This window comes from Bombina bombina, chromosome 3 (assembly GCF_027579735.1).
Source record: "Bombina bombina isolate aBomBom1 chromosome 3, aBomBom1.pri, whole genome shotgun sequence".
Taxonomy (NCBI): domain Eukaryota; kingdom Metazoa; phylum Chordata; class Amphibia; order Anura; family Bombinatoridae; genus Bombina; species Bombina bombina.
In genome coordinates, this window is record NC_069501.1 from 698,256,759 (window position 1) to 698,283,047 (window position 26,289).

A 26,289-nucleotide genomic window follows, 5' to 3' on the forward strand; every position below is an offset into this window, starting at 1 on the left:
GGTATTGCAGTGATGCCTCGATATTGAGGCATCCTGCAATACCCTTTAGAAAGCATCCGATGCAGAGAGAGCCACTCTGTGGCCCTCTCTGCACCGGTAGCGATGGTGCCGGTTCGTTGGTGGGTGGGAGCGCAACAGGGAGGCGGGTGGGCGGCCCATCGCTACCCGGCATCCGGCTCCTGTAAGTGCAATGTGCACGCCGGGTGCCGGGAGCGTGCGGGGGCGCGCATGCGCGTGCGTGCGCGGGTGCGCGTGCGCGCGCGCGATTACCTACCCACACTGACACCAATGAGTGGGAAGAGGGGGGAAAAAGTAAATATATGAGGATCTGGGAGGGGGAGGGGGTTGGGGTATTGTGGGGGGCTGCTACACTACAGAAAAAATTAAAAAATGGTAATAAAAGATAATAAAAAAAACACTTTTTTGGGGGGCAAATTGGGTACTGGCAGACAGCTGCCAGTACCCAAGATGGCGGCAATTAGGTAGGGGAGAGGGTTAGAGAGCTGGGGGGGGGATCATGGAGGTTGGGGCTAAGGCAGGAGTCCATCACAGCTAAAACATTTTATTTTTTTTTATAAAAAAAAAGAAAAACTCCTTTTATTTAGTACTGGCAGACTTTCTGCCAGTACTTAAGATGGCGGGGACAATTGTGGGGTGGGGGAGGGAAGAGAACTGTTTGGGAGGGATCAGGGGGTGGGATGTGTCAGGTGGGAGGCTGATCTCTACCCTAAAGCTAAAATTAACCCTGCAAGCTCCCTACAAGCTACCTAATTTAACCCCTTAACTGCTGGGCATAATTTACGTGTGGTGCGCAGCAGCATTTAGCGGCCTTCTACTTACCAAAAAGCAACCCCAAAGCCATATAAGTCTGCTATTTCTGAACAAAGGGGATCCCAAAGAAGCATTTACAACCATTTGTGCCTTAATTGCAGAAGCTGTTTGTAAATAATTTCAGTGGGAAACCTAAAGTTTGTGACAAAATTTGTGAAAAAGTGAACTTTTTTTTTTATTTGATGACATTTGGCGGTGAAATGGTGGCATGAAATATACCAAAATGGGCCTAGATCAATACTTTGGGTTGTCTTCTAAAAAAAAATATATACATGTCAAGGGATATTCAGGTATTCCTGACAGATATCAGGGTTCCAATGTAACTAGCGCTAATTTTGAAAAAAAGTTGTTTGGAAATAGCAAAGTGCTACTTGTATTTATGGCCCTATAACTTGCAAAAAAAGTAAAGAACATGTAAACATTGGGTATTTCTAAACTCAGGACAAAATTTAGAAACTATTTAGCATAGGTGTTTTTTGGTGATTGTAGATGTGTAACAGATTTTGGGGGTCAAAGTTAGAAAAAGTGTGTTTTTTTCAATTTTTTCCTCATATTTTATATTTTTTTTATAGGAAATTATAAGATATGATGAAAATAATGGTATCCTTAGAAAGTCCATTTAATGGCGAGAAAAACGGTATATAATATGTGTGGGTACAGTAAATGAGTAAGAGGGAAATTACAGCTAAACACAAACACTGCAGAAATGTAAAAATAGCCATTGTCATTAAGGGTAAGAAAATTGAAAAATGGTCCGGTCATTAAGGGGTTAAAGGGACAGTAAAGTAAAAAAAATTTTTTTCATGATTTAAATATGGAATGTAATTTTAAACAACTTTCCAATTTACTTTTATTACCAATTTTGCTTTGTTCTCTTGGTATTCTTAGTTGAAAGCTAAATCTAGGAGGTTCATGTGCTAATTTCTTAGACCTTGAAGACTGCCTCTAATCGGAAAGCATGTTGACAGTTTTCACCACTAGAGGGCGTTAGTTCATGTGTTTCATATAGATAACATTGAGCTCAGGCACGTGAAGCTCCTAGGAGTCAGCACTGATTGGCTAAAAATGCATGTCTGTCAAAAGAACTGAAATAAGGGGGCAGTTTGCAGAGGCATAGATACAAGGTAATCACAGAGGTAAAAAGTATATTATTATAACTGTGTTGGTTATTCAAAATTGGGGAATGGGTAATAAAGGGATTATCTACCTTTTTAAACAACAAAAATTCTGGTGTTTACTGTCCCTTTAACTGCCACTGACTGAAACATGAACAAGTGATTGCACTGGGCTCTACGATTGTGAGGTTGCAGATGAGCCTCTTGTTAAAGGAGAGGTTGTGTAATTAATTTATTGAGCACAATTTTACCTATATTTTCCACAGTTTTGTTAGTGGGCGTTCCTGCAAATAATATCTATAGTTGCATTGGGTGCCCAATATATGGTATCTCAAACATGAAATGTAAATAGTTAGAAATTCAGAAAAGTAATAATTACAATTTTAATCTAGAAAAGCTAGTGTGGGTAAGATCTCCACACTATCATTAGGGGGGGCTCACACCAGAATATGTTTACTCCCAGATTAGAAATATAAATATATAAAAACATAATAAATAAAATTAAAATTCACAATACTGTATCTCCCCTGGGAAATGGGGTATAAGAAAGGACTATAATGGCAAAAAAGAGTCCAATGTCCCAAGTAGGCAGTCAAAGCTTCCTTAACCAGAACTGCGCTTACGATACTCCCATCTGAAGATTGGCTGCACTCCCCTAGTAGGCAGTCAAAACTTCCTTAACCAGAACTGCTAATACATTACTCCCAGTAGCTTCTGGAAGACTGAAATTGCACCAAATTTTAATGAGAATATACAAAAGCTACCTGGTGGAGTAAAGTATCAATAACGGCTTACAAATTTGTGTAAATATAAAATATTTATGTATGCTTGTTTAGCAGTCTCACTGGATAGAACCAAAGCCGTCTCTATGATCTTAGATGTGAAGGAGAGGCTTGCTGTGGGTATTCTAGAGGCTTGCTGTAGGTATTCTAGAGGCTTGCTGTAGGCATTCTAGAGGCTTGCTGTAGGTATTCTAGAGGCTTGCTGTAGGTATTCTAGAGGCTTGCTGTAGGTATTCTAGAGGCTTGCTGTAGGCATTCTAGAGGCTTGCTGTAGGCATTCTAGAGGCTTGCTGTAGGCATTCTAGAGGCTTGCTGTAGGTATTCTAGAGGCTTGCTGTAGGCATTCTAGAGGCTTACTGAAGGCAGTCTATACGTTTGCTGTAGGCATTCTAGCGGTTTGCTGTAGGCATTCTAGAGGCTTGCTGTGGGTATTCTAGAGGCTTGCTGTAGGTATTCTAGAGGCTTGTTGTAGGCATTCTAGAGGCTTGCTGTAGGCATTCTAGAGGCTTGCTGTAGGTATTCTAGAAGCTTGCTGTAGGCATTCTAGAGGCTTGCTGTAGGTATTCTAGAAGCTTGCTGTAGGCATTCTAGAGGCTTACTGAAGGCATTCTATACATTTGCTGTAGGCATTCTAGCGGTTTGCTGTAGGCATTCTAGAGGCTTGCTGTAGGCATTCTAGAGGCTTGCTGTAGGTATTCTAGCGGTCTGCTGTAGGCATTCTAGAGGCTTACTGAAGGCATTCTATACGTTTGCTGTAGGCATTCTAGCGGTTTGCTATAGGCATTCTAGAGGCTTGCTTTAGGCATTCTAGAGGCTTGCTGTAGGCATTCTAGAGGCTTGCTTTTGGCATTCTAGAGGCTTGCTTTAGGCATTCTAGAGGCTTGCTGTAGGCATTCTAGAGGCTTGCTGTAGGCATTCTAGAGGCTTGCTGTAGGCATTCTAGAGGATTGCTGTAGGCATTCTAGAGGCTTGCTGTGGGCATTCTAGAGGCTTGCTGTGGGCATTCTAGAGGTGTGATCATGATTTTTCACCTTCATCCATCATGCAAAGTTCATAAAGACTCTATTGACCTTGTAAAGTAACTCATTTTATAGTCGTGTTTGTCTCGAGGTTGTCTTATCTTACTTTTAATTCTCTTTAACTGTTTTCAAGTCTTCTTTTTTTTGCATATGTTAGCATGCCATCGACTGCTTTATAAAGGGAGTTTTCGTTTCCATTTTAACATTTTTTTTAACATAAAAACACTTAAAGGGACATTATACACTCATTTTTTCTTTGCATAAATGTTTTGTAGATGATCTATTTATATAGCCCATAACGTGTTTTTTTAAATAAATGTATAGTTTCTCCAACATTGGTGTGTCCGGTCCACGGCGTCATCCATAACTTGTGGGAATATTCTCTTCCCCAACAGGAAATGGCAAAGAGCACAGCAAAAGCTGTCCATATAGTCCCTCCTAGGCTCCGCCCACCCCAGTCATTCTCTTTGCCTGCTGAACAAGCAGCATCTCCACGGAAATGGTGAAGAGTATGTGGTGTTTAGTTGTAGTTTTTTATTCTACTATCAAGAGTTTGTTATTTTAAAATAGTGCTGGTATGTACTATTTACTCTGAAACAGAAAAAGATGAAGAGTTCTGTTTGTGAGAGGAATATGATTTTAGCAGCAGTAACTAAAATCGTTTGCTGTTTCCACATAGGACTGTTGAGATGAGATAACTTCAGTTGGGGGAAACAGTTGGCAGACTTTTCTGCTTAAGGTATGACTAGCCATATTTCTAACAAGACTGTGTAATGCTGGAAGGCTATCATTTTCCCCATCATGGGGACCGGTAAGCCATTTTCTTAGTCTCAAACAGAATAAAGGGCTTAATATGGGCTATAAAACTGGTAATCAGATGAAGGGAGTAGACATAGTTCTACATCATCTCCTTCTGTGTCTACACCAGTTTTGCCCACGCAGGAGGCCCCTAGTACTTCTAGCGCGCCAATGCTTGTTACTATGCAACAATTGACGGCAGTAATGGATAACTCCATAGCAAATATTTTATCCAAAATGCCTGCATTTCAGAGAAAGCGCGATTGCTCTGTTTTAAACACTGTAGAGCAGGAGGGCGCTGATGATAATTGCTCTGTCATACCCTCACACCAATCTGAAGTGGCCATGAGGGAGGTTTTGTCAGATGGGGAAATTTCTGATTCAGGTAGAATTTCTCAACAGGCAGAACCTGATGTTGTGACATTTAAATTTAAATTAGAGCATCTCCGCGCACTGCTTAAGGAGGTGCTATCTACTCTGGATGATTGTGACAACCTGGTCATTCCAGAAAAATTGTGCAAGATGGACAAGTTCCTAGAGGTTCCGGTGCACCCCAACGCTTTTCCTATACCCAAGCGGGTGGCGGACATAGTGAATAAGGAGTGGGAGAAGCCTGGCATACCTTTTGTCCCCCCTCCTATATTTAAGAAATTATTTCCTATGGTCGACCCCAGAAAGGACTTATGGCAGACAGTCCCTAAAGTCGAGGGGGCAGTTTCTACACTAGCTAAGCGCACTACTATTCCTATCGAGGATAATTGTGCTTTCAAAGATCCTATGGATAAAAAATTGGAGGGTTTGCTTAAAAAGATTTTTGTACAGCAAGGTTACCTCCTACAACCTATTTCATGCATTATTCCTGTCACTACAGCAGCGTGGTTCTGGTTCGAGGAACTAGAAAAGTCGCTCAGTAGAGAGACTCCGTATGAGGAGGTTATGGACAGAATTCACACACTTAAGTTAGCTAATTCCTTTATTTTAGATGCCGCTTTGCAGTTAGCTAGATTAGCGGCGAAAAATTCAGGGTCTGCCATTGTGGCGCGCAGAGCGCTCTGGCTAATGTCTTGGTCAGCGGATGTATCTTCCAAGACAAAGTTGCTTAATATCCCTTTCAAGAGTAAAACCCTTTTTGGGCCAGAATTGAAAGAGATTATCTCAGACATCACTGGGGGTAAGGGCCACGCCCTCCCACAAGATAGGCCTTTCAAGGCCAAGAATAAATCTAATTTTCGTTCCTTTCGCAATTTCAGGAACGGACCGGCCTCCAACTCTGCAGCCTCTAGACAAGAGGGTAATGCTTCGCAAACCAAACCAGCTTGGAAACCGATGCAAGGCTGGAACAAGGATAAGCAGGCCAAGAAGCCTGCTGCTGCTACCAAAACAGCATGAAGGAGTAGCCCCCGATCCAGGACCGGATCTAGTAGGGGGCAGACTCTCTCTCTTCGCTCAGGCTTGGGCAAGAGATGTTCAGGATCCCTGGGCACTAGAAATAGTTTCTCAGGGTTATCTTCTGGAATTCAAGGAACTACCCCCAAGGGGAAGGTTCCACATGTCTCACTTATCTTCAAACCAAATAAAGAGACAGGCATTCTTACATTGTGTAGAAGACCTGTTAAAAATGGGAGTGATACACCCAGTTCCATCTGTGGAACTAGGAATGGGGTTTTACTCAAATCTGTTTGTAGTTCCCAAAAAAGAGGGAACTTTCAGACCAATTCTGGATTTAAAGATTCTAAACAAATTTCTCAGAGTGCCATCGTTCAAAATGGAAACTATTCGAACGATTTTACCTTCAATCCAGGAGGGTCAATTTATGACTACCGTGGATCTAAAGGATGCGTATCTACATATTCCTATCCACAAAGATCATCATCAGTTCCTAAGGTTCGCCTTTCTGGACAAACATTACCAGTTTGTGGCTCTCCCATTCGGGCTAGCCACTGCTCCAAGGATTTTCACAAAGGTACTCGGGTCCCTTCTAGCGGTTCTAAGACCAAGGGGCATTGCAGTGGCACCTTACTTGGACGACATTCTGATACAAGCGTCGTCTCTTTCAAAGGCAAAGGCTCACACAGACATCGTTCTGGCCTTTCTCAGATCTCATGGGTGGAAGGTGAACATGGAAAAGAGTTCCCTGTCTCCGTCGACAAGAGTTCCTTTCTTGGGGACAATAATAGATTCTTTAGAAATGAAGATTTTCCTGACAGATGTCAGAAAGTCAAAACTTCTAAACGCTTGTCAAGTTCTTCACTCTGTTCCACGACCTTCCATAGCTCAGTGCATGGAAGTAGTAGGGTTGATGGTTGCAGCAATGGACATAGTTCCTTTTGCGCAAATTCATCTAAGACCATTACAACTGTGCATGTTGAAACAGTGGAATGGGGACTATACAGACTTGTCTCCAGTGATTCACGTAGATCAGAAGACCAGAGACTCACTCTGTTGGTGGCTAACCCAGGATCACCTGTCCCAGGGAATGAGCTTCCGCAGACCAGAGTGGGTCATCGTCACAACCGACGCCAGTCTAGTGGGCTGGGGCGCGGTCTGGGACTCCCTGAAAGCTCAGGGTCTATGGTCTCGGGAAGAGTCTCTTCTCCCGATAAACATTCTGGAACTGAGAGCGATATTCAATACTCTCAGGGCTTGGCCTCAACTAGCAAAGGCCAGATTCATAAGATTCCAATCAGACAACATGACGACTGTTGCTTACATCAACCATCAGGGGGGAACAAGGAGTTCCCTGGCGATGAGAGAAGTGACCAAAATCATAAAATGGACGGAGGATCACTCTTGCCACCTATCTGCGATCCACATCCCAGGAGTGGAAAACTGGGAGGCGGATTATCTGAGTCGTCAGACATTCCATCCGGGGGAGTGGGAACTCCACCCGGAGATATTTGCCCAGTTGACTCAATTATGGGGCATTCCAGACATGGATCTGATGGCGTCTCGTCAGAACTTCAAGGTTCCTTGCTACGGGTCCAGATCCAGGGATTCCAAGGCGACTCTAGTGGATGCATTAGTAGCGCCTTGGGCCTTCAACCTAGCTTATGTGTTTCCACCGTTTCCTCTCATTCCCAGGCTGGTAGCCAGGATCAATCAGGAGAGGGCCTCTGTGACCTTGATAGCTCCTGTGTGGCCACGCAGGACTTGGTATGCAGACCTGGTGAATATGTCATCAGCTCCACCATGGAAGCTACCTTTGAGACAGGATCTTCTAGTACAGGGTACATTCAAACATCCAAATCTAGTTTCCCTCCAGCTGACGGCTTGGAAATTGAACGCTTGATTTTATCTAAGCGTGGGTTTTCGGATTCTGTGATAGATACTCTGGTACAAGCCAGAAAACCTGTAACTAGAAAAATTTACCATAAAATATGGAAAAGATATATCTGTTGGTGTGAATCCAAGGGATTCTCATGGAGTAAGATCAAAATTCCTAGGATCCTTTCTTTTCTTCAAGAAGGTTTGGATAAGGGATTATCAGCGAGTTCTCTAAAGGGACAGATTTCTGCTTTATCTGTCTTGTTACACAAACGACTGGCAGCTGTGCCAGATGTTCAAGCTTTTGTTCAGGCTTTGGTCAGGATCAAGCCTGTTTACAGACCTTTGACTCCTCCCTGGAGTCTGAATTTAGTTCTTTCAGTTCTTCAAGGGGTTCCGTTTGAACCTCTACATTCCATAGATATCAAGATGTTATCTTGGAAAGTTCTGTTTTTGGTTGCTATTTCTTCTGCTAGAAGAGTTTCTGAGTTATCTGCTCTGCAGTGTAATCCGCCCTATCTGGTGTTCCATTCAGATAAGGTTGTGTTGCGTACTAAACCTGGTTTCCTTCCAAAGGTTGTTTCCAACAAGAATATTAACCAGGAAATAGTTGTGCCTTCTTTGTGTCCGAATCCAGTTTCAAAGAAGGAACGTTTGTTACACAATTTAGATGTAGTTCATGCTTTAAAGTTCTATTTAGAAGCAACAAAAGATTTCAGACAAACGTCTTCTCTGTTTGTCGTTTATTCTGGCAAGAGGAGAGGTCAAAAAGCTACTGCTACCTCTCTTTCCTTTTGGCTGAAAAGCATCATCCGATTGGCTTATGAGACTGCCTGACGGCAGCCTCCCGAACGCATCACAGCTCACTCTACTAGGGCTGTGGCTTCCACATGGGCCTTCAAGAACGAGGCTTCTGTTGATCAGATATGTAAGGCAGCGACTTGGTCTTCCCTGCACACTTTTGCCAAATTCTACAAATTTGATACTTTTGCTTCTTCGGAGGCTATTTTTGGGAGAAAGGTTTTGCAAGCCATGGTGCCTTCCGTTTAGGTAACCTGATTGGCTCCCTCCCTTCATCCGTGTCCTAAAGCTTTGGTATTGGTTCCCACAAGTTATGGATGACGCCGTGGACCGGACACACCAATGTTGGAGAAAACAGAATTTATGCTTACCTGATAAATTACTTTCTCCAACGGTGTGTCCGGTCCACGGCCCACCCTGGTTTTTTAATCAGGTTTGATGAATTTCTTTCTTTAAATACAGTCACCACGGCACCCTATGGTTTCTCCTGTTTTTCTCCTGTCCGTCGGTCGAATGACTGGGGTGGGCGGAGCCTAGGAGGGACTATATGGACAGCTTTTGCTGTGCTCTTTGCCATTTCCTGTTGGGGAAGAGAATATTCCCACAAGTTATGGATGACACCGTGGACCGGACACACCGTTGGAGAAAGTAATTTATCAGGTAAGCATGAATTCTGTTTTTGCTTATTTTTAAATAACATTGCTCTGATTTTCAGACTCCTAACCAAGCCCCAAAGTTTTATGTGAATACTGTCAGCTACCTTCTCCAGCTTGCTGCTGTTTGTGTAAAGGGTCTTTTCATATGCAAAAGAAGGGGGAGGGGGGAGTGTCTCATTTGCCACTTGCAGTGGGCTTTCCAACTACCTTTTCAACAGAGCCAAACTGAAAGCTTCTAAGTAAGTTTTTAAACAGTTTTATACTGGATTTTTATATCAGTATCTGTGCATCTTATTCTTTATAATAGTGTCTATTACATGCAGTTATATGAAAATGAGTGTATACTGTCCCTTTAAATTAAAACTATTTATAATGAAACTATCTGGAAGCACGTTTAATCTTATTGCATCACTATAAACAGATTGCTCATTGGCTGATAAGGACAACTCGTACAGCTCAGTTGGGGGAAAGGGCCATGCCTCCACCAGCAGCATGAGAGAAAAAAGTTTTTTTATTCTGGTTGGGAATGTCTTTAAAAAATACTTGAATGTCCCTATATATAAAGTATGTAAGTGTATTAGTAAACATAGCAGTACCTTTTAATAAAAAACTGGATGCTATTACTGCTTTCTAAGATTCTTCTGAGTTTTGAAATTCCAAAGCAGTTTGGACGACGGAATGAGATCCCTTCAGGCAACCCCACGACAAACATATCTTCAGGGTACAGCAAGAACTTGGAATACGGCACTTTAACGGGTCCTGAGGCTCCTATTGCTTTAGCTGTTTTATGAAGAGAGATATTGGTAACATAATGAGGAGATGCAAAGGATAAAAGCTGTAATCAACAAGCAAAGAGAACAATGTTTGCCTTAATAAATAGGTTATGCCCATAAAACTAGTGTGCCCTTGTCAGTCCAGGTACTGAGAAAACAAGGGATCAAAAGCCAAATTGCAGCATTTCTTAAAAGGACAACATTGTCAAAGTTAAACTTTAATGGTTTAGATAGAAAATGCAATTTCAAACAACATCCCAATTTACTTTCATTATCAAAATATGCTTTGTTCTCTCTGTATCATTTGTTGAAAAATAAGCGAAGCTAGACCTAGGTTTACCACGAGGTTGCATGCAATTTAGGTTTCTACTGAAAGTGATGGTTAATCTTAGCGTTTGTGAAACACTAGGATTTACTAGTGCAACAAGCTGAAAGTTCCTTTATTTGTCTGCAGCGTTGGCCGCGCTGAGTGCCTCAGGCAGCCCATGGCAGAACGCTATTTTTTCATTGAGGTGATTTTAGCCAAAAGCGTGCTAGTTATCCAGCATAATGCCATCTGGCCCACACAGCTATTAGCTAAGAGGTGGAAACGTCACCTCACTGAAAAATATCGTTTTGCTGTGAGCGGCCTGAGGAGCTCAGCGCGGTGAACGCGTCAGACAAATAAAGGAACTTTTAGCATGAAATATTTTATACTTCATGACTGAAAGTCCCTTTTATTTGTTCCACCGGTAAATCCTAGTGTTTCAAAAACGCTAGGATTTACTATCACTTGAAGTCTGTTTCGACTTTTGTGAAACAGAAAATAAGTTGCCATTTTTACCCCCTAAACTCATACTGTTTTACCTAACATATGATCCAACAGAATGTCCTCCCTCCTTTAGTCACTCCTTTTCACACACACATGCATACACAGTAGATTTACAGACTTCTGCAGTGTGTTCAATCATATCCACAGTTGACTAAATTATGCCAGCCCATCGCTGCTTTAAAAGCTGTCATTTTACACAAGAAGGGCCATTACATTTGAACTTTAACCTTTTAACGCCGTTATGCCGTTCTATTCCGTCATATTTACACTGGGCTTTAAAGCCGTTATGACGGAATAGAACGTCATATCAAACGGCTGTCCTGAAGCCTTCTGCGCTTCAAGGACTTGATCGCGGTCTGGAGGGCGTTCCTAGGGTTGTAGGGACGCCCCCCAGATGCGATCCAATAATTGAAATCTCGCGATCGTATGCACGATCGCGTAGTTTCAATTTGTCTACATCGGAACAGGTGTTCCGATGTAGACACTTTAACCCTGTCACGAAAGGGTTAACAAAGCAAAAAATGTTTCCTTATTGAAAGTATACCATTATTCCAATACACATTTATTTTTTATTTTGCTGTCTTTTGCTGTAAAATACATCTAAACATTGTGATTGTTCCACTTTCTCCCAGGGAGCTTTAGGTTAAAGGGCCATTATACACTCATTTTTTCTTTGCATAAATGTTTTGTAGATGATCTATTTATAAAGCCCATAAAGTTTGTTTTTTAAATGTATAGTTTTGCTTATTTTTAAATAACATTGCTCTGATTTTCAGACTCCTAACCAAGCCCCAAAGTTGTATTTGAATACCGTCAGCTACCTTCTCCAGCTTGCTCCTGTTTGTGTAAAGGGTCTTTTCATATGCAAAATAAGGGGGGAGGGGGGAGTGTCTTATTTCCCACTTGCAGTGGGCTTTCCAACTACCCTTTCAACAGAGCTAAACTGACAGCTTCTAAGTAAGTTTTTAAACCATTTTTTACTGGATTTTTATATCGGTATCTGTGCACCTTATTCTTTATAGTAGTGTCTATTACATGCAGTTATATGAAAATTAGTGTATACTGTGCCTTTAACAATCTTATCTACTTTTCTGTGGACTAATGTCTTCTCCCTCTCCCTCACATTGTCATTTCTTTCTTAAGGTGGATTATCAGTTTTGCATCAACAGTCTGATTGGAAAAATCATTCTTTGCAATAGTAATGGGCATACTAGGCAGTTCAAGTATTCAATGATTGTATATATATATATATATATATATATATATATATATATATATATATATATATATATATATATATATATATATATATACACACATTTATATCTAGCTATTAGAGGGAGGTTAGAAAGAAATATGTCTCTGTTCAAATGCCTGTCCTACATATGTGTATTAGTTTTTGATTGGTAAGTAAGGGCCTTTTTAGTTCTGGGGGACAGGAAAATCAGTGAGAACCCCACACCCATAAAAACAATATATTAAAAAGCTGCAAATGTATTTATTTTTTTCACATATGAATGCACATTTTCGTGCATCTTACAATTTGTGTTTAATGTCCATTTAATTTGCTTTACTTACCATATTTAGTATTGAACACATTTTCAACACGTTTCCGCAGCTGTCTGATTATATTTCCAATTCCTTCTTGGGATATTAAAATGGCCAAAATGAAAAACAAAAAATAAAGACAAATGAAGGCAATGTATATTAAGATCATTATTCTTTTATTAATCCCCTGAACATTTACGAGGTAAAAATGGCGATACTGAATTCAATTTACAGTTGGTATTTGCCAATAAAATACATTATTTCTGCTACAAATGACTAATTTACAATGCTTATTGTAGGATAAGCGCCCAAGGGACGTGTTAGTCACTTTTAATAATAGCGTAACAGCACAGCAAATTATTAAATAAATATTTCCCACGCATTCTTGGTTAAAAAAATGAAGCTTTATTTTAAAGTTAATATATTTAATTACCCCTCTTCCTCTGTGTACAGGGAGTGCAGAATTATTAGGCAAGTTGTATTTTTGAGGATTAATTTTATTATTGAACAACAACCATGTTCTCAATGAACCCAAAAAACTCATTAATATCAAAGCTGAATATTTTTGGAAGTAGTTTTTAGTTTGTTTTTAGTTTTAGCTATTTTAGGGGGATATCTGTGTGTGCAGGTGACTATTACTGTGCATAATTATTAGGCAACTTAACAAAAAACAAATATATACCCATTTCAATTATTTATTTTTACCAGTGAAACCAATATAACATGTCAACATTCACAAATATACATTTCTGACATTCAAAAACAAAACAAAAACAAATCAGTGACCAATATAGCCACCTTTCTTTTTTGCAAGGACACGCAAAAGCCTGCCATCCATGGATTCTGTCAGTGTTTTGATCTGTTCACCATCAACATTGCATGCAGCAGCAACCACAGCCTCCCAGACACTGTTCAGAGAGGTGTACTGTTTTCCCTCCTTGTAAATCTCACATTTGATGATGGACCACAGGTTCTCAATGGGGTTCAGATCAGGTGAACAAGGAGGCCATGTCATTAGATTTTCTTCTTTTATACCCTTTCTTGCCAGCCACTCTGTGGAGTACTTGGACGCGTGTGATGGAGCATTGTCCTGCATGAAAATCATGTTTTTCTTGAAGGATGCAGACTTCTTCCTGTACCACTGCTTGAAGAAGGTGTCTTCCAGAAACTGGCAGTAGGACTGGGAGTTGAGCTTGACTCCATCCTCAACCCGAAAAGGCCCCACAAGCTCATCTTTGATGATACCAGCCCAAACCAGTACTCCACCTCCACCTTGCTGGCATCTGAGTCGGACTGGAGCTCTCTGCCCTTTACCAATCCAGCCACGGGCCCATCCATCTGGCCTATCAAGACTCACTCTCATTTCATCAGTCCATAAAACCTTAGAAAAATCAGTCTTGAGATATTTCTTGGCCCAGTCTTGACGTTTCAGCTTGTGTGTCTTGTTCAGTGGTGGTCGTCTTTCAGCCTTTCTTACCTTGGCCATGTCTCTGAGTATTGCACACCTTGTGCTTTTGGGCACTCCAGTGATGTTGCAGCTCTGAAATATGGCCAAACTGGTGGCAAGTGGCATCTTGGCAGCTGCACGCTTGACTTTTCTCAGTTCATGGGCAGTTATTTTGCGTCTTGGTTTTTCCACACGCTTCTTGCGACCCTGTTGACTATTTTGAATGAAACGCTTGATTGTTGGATGATCACGCTTCAGAAGCTTTGCAATTTTAAGAGTGCTGCATCCCTCTGCAAGATATCTCACTATTTTTGACTTTTCTGAGCCTGTCAAGTCCTTCTTTTGACCCATTTTGCCAAAGGAAAGGAAGTTGCCTAATAATTATGCACACCTGATATAGGGTGTTGATGTCATTAGACCACACCCCTTCTCATTACAGAGATGCACATCACCTAATATGCTTAATTGGTAGTAGGCTTTCGAGCAGCTTGGAGTAAGACAACATGCATAAAGAGGATGATGTGGTCAAAATACTAATTTGCCTAATAATTCTGCACTCCCTGTATGCAATAAAGGAGTAAGCCATGTCGCGTGCAGGCGCATCTATTTGCCCTATGTGCAGAATGCTTAGGGGAACCAATGATATTGCATAATGTGAGCACTTGGTACAGGATGTTCCTTACTCCTGTATCAGGAATAGGTAGCGTGCACAATAGCAGGAACTGTAAGGGAGTTAATCAAATATATTAAAGGGACATTAACACTACCCATAAAATGCTTAATTAAGCATACTAAATTTACATTTATTATTCCTTAGTGCACTTATTTTGTACATAGTTGAGTATGGTACTGTTCCTTAAGTGCTTAGATCAGTGCAAGAGCACATTTATATATTCATACTACGGGCGCGATCCGATATACATCGTAGTTTGTGGCGCAAGCGAGGGAACCACCGCCGCCCGTAGTTTCAGTTCACAACTCGAGCTATCCAATATACCCCGCCGGCAAATTGCTAAAGTGCCGTAAGTCAGATAAACCAGCGATGTCCAGACATCTGCTTAAGTACAAATTTCTGGAGTCGCCAGTGACTTACGGCACTTTAGAAACTGCCGACGCCAACAAAATCTGATTAAGTTATAAAATCTCCCGTACTGTCTAACACGCCTCCCAAACATAGCCCGACGCGTATACCCCTCTATCCGCCATCCCCCCTCACTCTCTTAATAATAAATGTATTAACCCCTAAACCGCCACTCCCGGACCCGCTGCACCTAATAAAGTTATTGACCCCTAAACCACCGCTCCCGGACCCCGCCGCCACCTACATTAACTACCCCCTAATGTAATAATTATATTAGGGTTAATATAGTTAATATAGTTATTATATTATATATGTATTAAGTATAATAACCCTATCTAACTCTAACACCCCTTACTAAATTCTTATTAAAATAAATCTAATTAATATTAATATTATTAATTAAAATATTCCTATTTAAATCTAAATGCTTACCTATAAAATAAACCCTAAGATAGCTACAATATAATTAATAATTACATTGTAGCTATTTTACGGTTTATACTTATTTTACAGGTAACTTGGTATTTATTTTAACTAGGTACAATAGCTATTAAATAGTTAATAACTATTTAATAGCTACCTAGTTAACCCTTTCGTGACAGGGTTAAAGTGCCTACATCGGAACAACTGTTCCGATGTAGACAAATTGAAACTACGCGATCGTGCATACGATCGCGAGATTTCAATTATTGGATCGCATCTGGGGGGCGTCCCTACAATCCTAGGAACGCCCTCCAGACCGCGATTAAATCCCTGAAGCACAGAAGGCTTCAGGACAGCCGTTAGTTATGACGTTCCATTCCGTCATAACGGCTTTAAAGCCCAGTCTAATTATGACGGAATGGAACGGCATAACGGCTTTAAAAGGTTAAAATAATTACCAATTTACCTGTAAAATAAATCCTAACATAAGTTACAAACACACCTACACTATCAATAAATTAAATAAACTACAAATATCTAAACTAAAATACAATTAAATACACTAAACTAAATTACAAAAAACAAACACTAAATTACAAAAATAAAAAAAGATTACAAGGATTTTAAGCTAATTACACCTATTCTAAGCCCCCTAATAAAATAATAAAGCCCCCCAAAATAAAAAAAATGCCCTACCCTATTCTAAATTAAAAATTAACCAGCTCTTTTACCAGCCCTTAAAAGGGCTTTTTGCGGGGCATGCCCCAAAGTAATCAGCTCTTTTGCCTGTAAAAAAAACACAATACCACCCCCCCAACATTAAAACCCACCACCCACATACCCCTACTCTAAACCCACCCAAATCCCCCTTAAAAAAACCTAACACTAAGCCCCAGAAGATCTCCCTACCTTGAGTCGTCTTCACCCAGCCGGGCCGAACTCTTCATCCAATCCGGGCGATGTCTTCATCCAAGCGGCAAAGAAGAAGTCTTCCATCCGGCGATGTCTTCATCCAAACAGCAAAGAAGAAGTCTTCCATCCCGGCGATGTCTTCATCCAAGCGGCAAAGAAGAGGTCCTCCATCGGGGCAAAGTTTTCCTCCAAGCGGCATCTTCAATCTTCTTTCTTCCGACCTCCGACGCGGAACATCCAGCTGGCCCGACGACTGAAAGACGAATGAAGTTTCCTTTAAATTACATCATCCAGATGGCGTCCCTCGAATTCCGATTGGCTGATAGGATTCTATCAGCCAATCGGAATTAAGGTAAGAAAATCTGATTGGCTGATTCAAAATCAGCCAATAGAATGCAAGCTCAATCTGATTGGCTGATTGGATCAGCCAATCGGATTGAACTTGAATCTGATTGGCTAATTGAATCAACCAATCAGATTTTCTTACCTTAATTCCGATTGGCTGTCAGCCAATCAGAATTTGAGGGACGCCATCGGAACAGCCAATAGAATGCGAGCTCAATCTGATTGGCTGATCGGATCAGCCAATCGGATTGAACTTGATTCTGATTGGCTGATTCCATCAGCCAATCAGAATATTCCTACCTTAATTCTGATTGGCTGATAGAATCCTATCAGCCAATCGGAATTCGAGGGACGCCATCTTGGATGACGTCATTTAAAGGAACCTTCATTCGTCGTTCAGTCGTCGGCCAGGATGGATGTTCCGCGGTGGAGGTCTTCAGGATGCTGCCGCTTCGCTCCGGATGGATGCCGCTTGGATGAAGACTTCAATCGGATGGAAGACCTCTTCTGCCCCGCTTGGATGAAGACTTCAGCTGGATCATGGACCTCTTCAGCCCCCCGCTTGGGCTTGGATCAGGACATCGGAGGAGCTCTTCTGGACGGATCGGTGTGATACCCGGTGAGGTGAAGACAAGGTAGGATGATCTTCAGGGGCTTAGTGTTAGGTTTATTTAAGGGGGGTTTGGGTTAGATTAGGGGTATGTGGGTGGTGGGTTGTAATGTTGGGGGGCTTGGGTATTGTATGTTTTTTTTTACAGGCAAAAGAGCTGTATTTCTTGGGGCATGCCCCGCAAAGGGCCCTGTTCAGGGCTGGTAAGGTAAAAGAGCTTTGAACTTTAGTAATTTAGAATAGGGTAGGGCATTTTTATATTTTGGGGGGCTTTGTTATTTTATTAGGGGGCTTAGAGTAGGTGTAATTAGTTTAAAATTGTTGTAATATTTTTCTTATGTTTGTAAATATTTTTTTATTTTTTGTAACTTAGTTCTTTTTTATTTTTTGTACTTTAGCTAGTTTATTTAATTGTATTTATTTGTAGCAATTGTATTTAATTAATTTATTGATAGTGTAGTGTTAGGTTAATTGTAGATAATTGTAGGTAGTTTATTTAATTAATTTATTGATAGTCTAGTGTTAGGTTTAATTGTAACTTAGGTTAGGATTTCTTTTACAGGTAAATTTGTAATTATTTAACTATTTTAGCTATTAAATAGTTCTTAACTATTTAATAGCTATTGTACATGGTTAAAATAAATACAAAGTTACCTGTAAAATAAATATTAATCCTAAAATAGCTATAATATAATTATAATTTATATTGTAGCTATATTAGGATTTATTTTACAGGTAAGTATTTAGCTTTAAATAGGAATAATTTATTTAATAAGAGTTAATTAATTTCGTTAGATTTAAATTATATTTAACTTAGGGGGGTGTTAGTGTTAGGGTTAGACTTAGCTTTAGGGGTTAATACATTTATTAGAATAGCGGCGAGTTTCGGTCGGCAGATTAGGGGTTAATAATTGAAGTTAGGTGTCGGCGATGTTAGGGAGGGCAGATTAGGGGTTAATACGATTTATTATAGGGTTAGTGAGGCGGATTAGGGGTTAATAACTTTATTATAGTAGCGCTCAGGTCCGGTCGGCAGATTAGGGGTTAATAAGTGTAGGCAGGTGGAGGCGACGTTGAGGGGGGCAGATTAGGGGTTAATAAATATAATATAGGGGTCGGCGGTGTTAGGGGCAGCAGATTAGGGGTACATAAGGATAACGTAGGTGGCGGCGCTTTGCGGTCGGCAGATTAGGGGTTAATAAGTGTAGGTAGCTGGCGGCGACGTTGTGGGGGGCAGATTAGGGGTTAATAAATATAATATAGGGGTCGGCGATGTTAGGGCAGCAGATTAAAGGTACATAGGGATAATGTAAGTAGCGGCGGTTTACGGAGCGGCAGATTAGGGGTTAATAATAATATGCAGGGGTCAGCGATAGCGGGGGCGGAAGATTAGGGGTTAATAAGTGTAAGGTTAGGGGTGTTTAGACTCGGGGTACATGTTAGAGTGTTAAGTGCAGACGTAGGAAGGGTTACCGCATAGCAAACAATGGGGCTGCGTTAGGAGCTGAACGCGGCTTTTTTGCAGGTGTTTGGTTTTTTTTCAGCTCAAACAGCCCCATTGTTTCCTATGGCGGAATCGTGCACGAGCACGTTTTTGAGGCTGGCCGCGTCCGTAAGCAACTCTGGTATCGATAGTTGAAGCTGCGTTAAAAATGCTCTACGCTCCTTTTTTGGAGCCTAATGCAGCCTTTATGTGGACTCTCAATACCAGAGTTATTTTTATGGTGCGGCCAGAAAAAAGCCGGCGTTAGTTTTTCGGGTCGTTACCGACAAAACTCCAAATCTAGGCCTTAGGGTTTATTTTATAGGTAAGTATTTAGATTTAAATAGGAATATTTTAATTAATAATATTAATATTTATTAGATTTATTTTAATAAGAATTTAGTTAGGGGTGTTAGAGTTATATAGGGTTATTATACTTATTACATATATAATATAATAACTATATTAACCCTAATATAATTAGAGTTAATATAGGTGGCGGCGGTGTAGGGGATTAGATTAGGAGGTAATATAGTTAATATAGGTGGCGGCGGTGTAGGGGGATTAGATTCAGGGGTAATACATTTATTATAGGTGGCGGCGGTATAGGGGGATTTAGATTATAGGCAAAAGAGCTGATTACTTTGGGGCAAAGCCCCGCAAAAAGCCCTTTTAAGGGCTGGCAATAGAGCTGTTTACTTTGGGGTAATGCCACGCAAAAAGCCCTTTTCAGGGCTATTTGCAGGGTTAGACTTAGGTTTAGTGGTAGGGATAGTTTAGTATTTTAGGGGTTAATTAATTTAATATAGGTGGCGGCGGTATAGGGGGATTAGATTAGGGGTTAATAATATAATATAGGTGGCGGTGGTATAGGGGGATTAGATTAGGGGTTAATAATTTAATATAGGTGGCGGCGGTATAGTGGGATTAGATTAGGGGTTAATAATTTTAATATAGCTGGCGGCGGGGTAGGAGCTCACATTAGGGGGTAGTTAATGTAGATGGCAGCAGGGTAGGGGCTCACATTAGGGGGTAGGTAATGTAGATGGCGGCGGTGTAGGGGCTCACATTGGGGGTAGGTAATGTAGATGGCGGCGGTGTAGGGGCTCACATTAGGGGGTAGGTAATGTAGATGGCGGCGGTGTAGGGGCTCATATATTAGGGGGTAGGTAATGTAGATGGCGGCGGTGTAGGGGCTCACATTAGGGGGTAGGTAATGTACATGGCGGCGGTGTAGGGGGCTCACATTAGGGGGTAGGTAATGTAGATGGCGGCGGTGTAGGGGTTCACATTAGGGGGTAGGTAATGTAGATGGCGGCGGTGTAGGGGCTCACATTAGGGGGTTATACATTTAATGTAGGTGGCGGCTGGGTCCGGGAGCAGCGGTTTAGGGGTTAAATACTTTATTAGGGATTGCGGTGGGGGTTCACGGTTGACAGGTAGATAGACATTGCGCATGCGTTAGGTTTTATTTTGCAGCTAGTTTAGGGAGTTACGGGGCTCCAATAGACAGCGTAAGGCTTACTATGCCTGCAATTTGTGGCGAGGTGAAAATGGAGTAGGATTTCTCCATTTTCGCCACATAAGTCCTTACGCTGTATATTGGATACCAAACTGCGCTGGTTTGGTATACCTGTCTATGGGCCAAAAAACTACGGCCGAAGGCAGAAATATACGAGTGTAACTTCTATGTTATGCCGTATATGTGATACCAAACCAGCACAAAATTTGGCGTCGCCGGCTTTTGCGGGCGACGCTGCATATCGGATCGAGGCCTAGATGTTTTCAAGGGGTGTATACCTGGAGAGTTCAGAAATTGGGTAAAAAACATTTTTGCTAAAAAAAACTTTTTGTTTTAAACAATAAAAGTACATTTATTTTTATGCATTTTTTTTTGCAATTAAGTTCTTAATTGTTGGCATTTTTTATCTAAACATACTGTAATAATTTGACATGGAATCATTAATGCATTATAATGTATATTAAGGAGATATGCATTAAATTAATGCTAGGATAAAACAACTTTTTAAAAATGAATAACAAATATCTAGGAGTTCAAACAACTTCTTCCCAGATCACAGCAAAATATAAAACTACACTGGTTACAGCCTTAAAAAAATAAATATAGTTAATACAGAAAGAGTAGTATAATTGAAAAATAAGAGACATCAACTAGTAATTTCTGAGATTCCCTTTCTGATAATCATTAAACTAATTACTGTGATCTATGTTAGTAAACATAATGATTAGTGCAAAGTGATTGGCAGTTATTGTATTTTTATTGCATTTGCTCCCGAAGGCTGTGTATAAGTAGTAAAGCTAAATCATTGTGTGCCAGATTACAAGAGGTGTGCTAAAGCTAGCGTGAGACGTGAATATTAGCACGCAACTTGATGTTACAAGTCAAATGTAAATAAAATTTACCACAGAAGGTTTAGCGTGGCCAACATCGCTCTAGCGCACCCATTACTTTCAATGCATATTGCGACTATGCTAAAAGTTAAGGGTTATGCTCCAGCAAAAGCCCACATAGCACTAGAAGAATTAGCTAGACTTGAGATCTGAAGTAAAGTGTAAGGGTTCATTTTTTTTTCACAAAACATATGTAAAACACAGTAACATTTCTTCTAAGTGAAGAATATAGGAATTTAAAAGGATAGTGTAGTCAAAATTAAACTTTCATGATTCAGATAGCGCACGCAAGCTTTCTAATTTACTCCTAGGGGCCTATTTATTAAAGGTCTTGCGGACCTGATCCGACAGTGCCTTTAACATTGCACCAGCAGCTCACAAGAGATGCTGGTGCAACGCCGCCCCCTGCTGACTCGCGGCCAATCGGCCGCCAGCAGGGAGGTGTGAATCAACCCGATCATACTCGATCGAGTTGATTTCCGGCGATTCCTGTCCGCCTCATCAGAGCAGGTGGACAGGGTTATGGAGCAGCTGTCTTTAGACCGCTGCTTCATAACTGGTGTTTCTGGCGAGTCTGAAGACTCGCCAGAAACACAGGCCCACAAGCTTCGTTCAGAGCTTGATAAATGGGCCCCCTATTATCAATTTTTCTTTGTTCTCTTGGTATCTTTATTTAAGAAAAAGCTGGAATGTAAAGCTTAGGTGCTGGCCCATTTTTGGTTCAGGACCTGGATAGCACTTGCTGATTGGTGTCTGAATGTAGCCGGCTCCTAAGCTTACATTTCAGCCTTTTCAAATAAAAATACCAAGAGAACAAAAACAAATTGATAATAGGAGTAAATTAGAAAGTTGCTTAAAATTGCATTCTCTATCTGAATCATGAACGTTTTATTTTGACTAGACTATCCCTTTAACACTGTTGGTCTATTGCAGCTTCGAGTTAGCGGCAAGCAATAAAAGCATATGGCTTTCTTTAGAGCACCCCATAGAAGTCTATGGGGAGAAAGAGTTAGCACATTTGAGATATCCTAAGCTTGCGCGCTAACTTCTTACTTCAACTTGTCATCGCCAACACAAGAGTGATAATTTTTTACCTTGAACGCTCATGAACAACAACAAAAAAACATCACTCCACTTGTAATCTAGCTACTGTGTCTTCACTTAATAGCAATCAATAGCACTACTATTTTTGCGCTCATATTACAAAAGTCCAAACTATTGTATTATTGCTCGAGCTATAGTTCAGGGCACGCTAACATCTGCATGTAGTGTAGGTGCGCTAAATCCCTCACATTATAGACTTCTATGGAGGCACGCAGTAAAATTATTGTGGGATATGTGCTAAGAAGATGGTGTGCAAGTAGTGGATTTTTTTCTGTAGTGGTGTTCTATACTACTAATAATAATTATTTTGAATTGGGCTTAAGTGTTAACACTTAAGGCACCACTTATAATATGAGCATACTGGGTTTGCTAATAGCATTCCCTGCATTATTCATTAAGCGTATAGGGCGTGGTAAAAAGGTTTTGGCCTTTTTTAACCCTCCATTCATAAAACCAGATTGTGCATTATTCTTTTGAGAGGCGGAGCACAAGATAACACACCCAGCACTATTGACTGCGCGGAACTTGATGTGTATTTGCTCTAGATGTGTATTTGCTGAACCTTGAAGAATGACTTGACAATCTATGGCACTTTCAGGTTACTATAATTATTATTCACTTGGGTTTATGCCTCGTGTATTTATAATTATATACAGAATCTAACAAACGTATGGTCACATACTGATTAGCATAATACTATTAATTGTTCTAAAAAAACATATTTACCATCACTTCTGGAGTCTTCACTGAGGCCACCATTAGAAGCTGTTAAAAAAAGGAAACTGATGGGATGAGAGAAAAATATACAATATCCACATAAATCAGACTAGCACTATCCTCAGTGTATCAGTGAGACCACTGCCAAGCTCATATCCAATATGAAAAAAAGAAAGAAGGCAGTCATCTAACGTATAAAATCCCTTTGTTCCTTAAAGGGACAGTTTACTCAAAATGTTCTCCCCTTTAATTTGTTCCCAGTGATCCACTTTAATTCAACAAGAACTATAAAAATGGCTCTATAGGGGGTGCTTAACGATAGAATACATAAAACATACAAGATGAAACAAAGAATATACAGAAAATGATACACAACAGTAACCCTAGTCACAGGATATACTGAACTTCCAAATAATGTCAGTTCATCAGGGGTTAAAGCTCATGGACTCCCATATATTGTCAGTGTATCAGGGGTTCAATTTTGTGTAGCAATTTCAGGATCACAGTGGCTGCACTCCTCTTAACAAGAATGTAGTGGAATGAAACAACAGCATCTAGCAAATATAAGAGAGGTGCCTCATGTGTGTATCAGTCATTAAATAGACAAATCAGATAGAAAATGTCAAACAGTGTAACTGCTGAGAAACGCGTTGCATATCTGGGGGTACGGACTGTGTATACCCACCAGTTTTTACCACTGTATTGTTTGAATTTTATATGGTTTTAATAAATCAGTTTTTAAACTACAAACAGTGTTTACAAGCCCTAATTGCCAGGTGCACATTTGTGTTGGGCCTACTGTTTGGTTAATCACTGTGAGTGTGTTTGAGCTGTCCCTGGACTACGTACAACTGTCGGGAGGAGGTGAGCTAACACACCTTTATACTGCCAGTCTGCGTCAACTAGCACATAAGGGTGCTCTATGGAAATGTGAGTACCCTGTGTTTGACATTTTCTATCTGATGTGTCTATTTGGTCACTGATCATGAGGCGCTTCTCTTATATTTGCTAGATGCCAATAATCCACTTTACCTGCTGGAGTGTATTAAATTGTTTACAAGTATTTCTATTACCCTTATATTGGCATTTGAAATAGTTTATTTAGCCTGTGGTATCCCCACCCATACTGAAAGTCGTTGGCCTCAAGGCCAAGCTGTGTTAACACAGCCAGAAGAATAAATTACAATCCCAGTGGGTTATAAAAGAGATAAGGAAATACAATGTTAATTTTCCATTGTTCTCTCCAAGTATTGGTGATTGGTTTATGGACAGATATAAGATAAAGAAGCAGGTATATGTACACAATGTGATAAAGTAATGAGATCTGATTATACCTACAAGCTCAACCCATTTTATTAGGTTGTGGCTTCAAAACACTAAACACTCATATACACAAATAAACCTTAAAAAGCAAATCTCATACATTTTATACTCTGCAGCTGGTAAAAAAAAGTAAATGGAAACACATTAAGGGAAAAACAATTTTGTAGTATACTGTCCCTTTAAGCATGAAGATCCAGAGGCAAACACATATGAATTACCCCTGTTACCGTAGTAGGAACCGTTTTAGTACAGGTGCCGGTATTTATACAGCTTAACATCTAATGTGCAGTACACGTATTGAATGAAACAATGTGTACAGTGCAGTGGAATGATCTATTAAAGCTGATTATGTATTGTTCTACTGTAGTACATTTCAAGTCCGTACAGGTATTAACCATCAATTAAACAACTGTACAGTACAGAATAGTTTAAACAATATTTACAGTACTTTACACTGTATTATTTTACCATACTGTATTCTAAATAATAATTTAAAGTAATGTATAGGGAGCCATACCGCCTAACATTTGTGACTTTTCAGAACTGGGAGGTCTAGACTGTGTTAAGGAGATCTGATGACAGAGCTGCAACTGGCAGGGCTGAGGATGCGATTAGGTATCTCATTGGTAGGCTTGAGGCAGGTTGTGAATGCAGTCTAGGCACTATGTGATTGTTAAACTGTAATATTTGTGTTTACTTTGTCACATTATGTAATGTAAAAAATATCTCTGTGTAGCGCTCTATATTAATGTACAAATATACGATGCTCATCAGAGTATTACTGTACATACTTAATTAGAGGAACCTTGAAAAATATTAAATGTCTGTGGTTTATCTCAACAAGGAGATGTGATAAAAATGAGGTAATAACTTCAGTATGCTAAGTCACTAGTTAATTATGTTACTAACTTCTAGTCTCAACAGTAAATACAAGACTATAACACATATATTTATATAGATTAAAGGGACGGTCTATTTTATTTTTTATTATTATTAAAAAATATAGATAACACATTTACTACCCTTTCTCCTGCTTTGCATAACCAACATTGTTATATTTATATACTTTATAACCTCCAAGCGTTCCTGTTTGTTAGCTTTTTATTACCACAACAGTTAGACAGTGTTAGTTCATGTGTACCTTATAGATAACATTGTGCTCACTTCCATTGAGAATGATAATGGGTATACAAAAACCAGCACTAATTGGCTAAAATGCAAGATTATAAAAAAAAACACTAAGATAAGGGGCAGTTGGCAGTGGCTTAAATACAGGTAATCATAGAGGTCAAAAGTATATTAATATTACAGTGTTGGCTATACAAAATTGGGAAATTGGTAATAAAGGGATTATCTCTCTTTTTAAACAAAAACCATTTTCAAGTAGACTGTCCCTTTAAGTGTATATATTTACAAGCTCTGGTACAGTTCCTACTTGTGCACCTCACAGTAATTAAGTTTTGTAAAGAAACAAAATTACAAAATATGTCTACTGATTTGTTTGGTTCTGTATTACTTTGAACTTACCTATACTAGAGTCCAGCCCATAACTCACGTCTTCTGAAGTCAGGTTAGCCTCACAGTCAACTAATGGATCTTGACTGAATGCATCTGTGGAAATAAATAAACACATACATGTTATAATTTTGGGATACCTTATTTGAATAGCATAATTCAATGGCTTTCATCTACAATGCACATTTCCCAAAAGTAAGATAGTAATATTAAGTGTATGTACAGTATGTATATATTTTTTTTTAATAGTTTAGTCATAGCATCTTATATATTAAATGAAAATTAAATATTAATTTATATTTATTTGATGCTTATTTTACCTCAAATTTTTAGGGTAATTGTAACAGTTTGTATATCCCATAGGTATGACATGTATTTTGGATAAATGCTTCTAAATAGTTTAGAGTGCAAATGTATTTAAAAATGTATAAATAATGATACTGTCCCAAAACTATTTGGTGTCTTATTTTTATTTATAAAATATACACATAAATATACAAAGTATGAGCCTAATTTGTT

The 26,289-nt window shown here is 39.9% G+C and overlaps 1 protein-coding gene across 7 annotated transcripts in view; it reads right to left on the bottom strand.

The window, feature by feature from the left end:
- Positions 1 to 26,289, bottom strand: part of GTF2IRD1 (GTF2I repeat domain containing 1) — a 272,274-nt gene that overhangs the window by 75,222 nt on the left and 170,763 nt on the right. For 6 of the 7 annotated variants that reach the window (XM_053707485.1, XM_053707481.1, XM_053707483.1 and 3 more), the window contains 4 exons: positions 25,783 to 25,866; positions 22,942 to 22,980; positions 12,429 to 12,494; positions 9,863 to 10,046 (listed from right to left, as the gene is read on the bottom strand). In XM_053707485.1, the coding sequence (XP_053563460.1) occupies positions 9,863 to 10,046; positions 12,429 to 12,494; positions 22,942 to 22,980; positions 25,783 to 25,866 (373 nt within the window). The remainder of the gene's footprint in view (positions 1 to 9,862; positions 10,047 to 12,428; positions 12,495 to 22,941; positions 22,981 to 25,782; positions 25,867 to 26,289) is intronic. The other variant, XM_053707484.1, reaches the window with a different exon arrangement.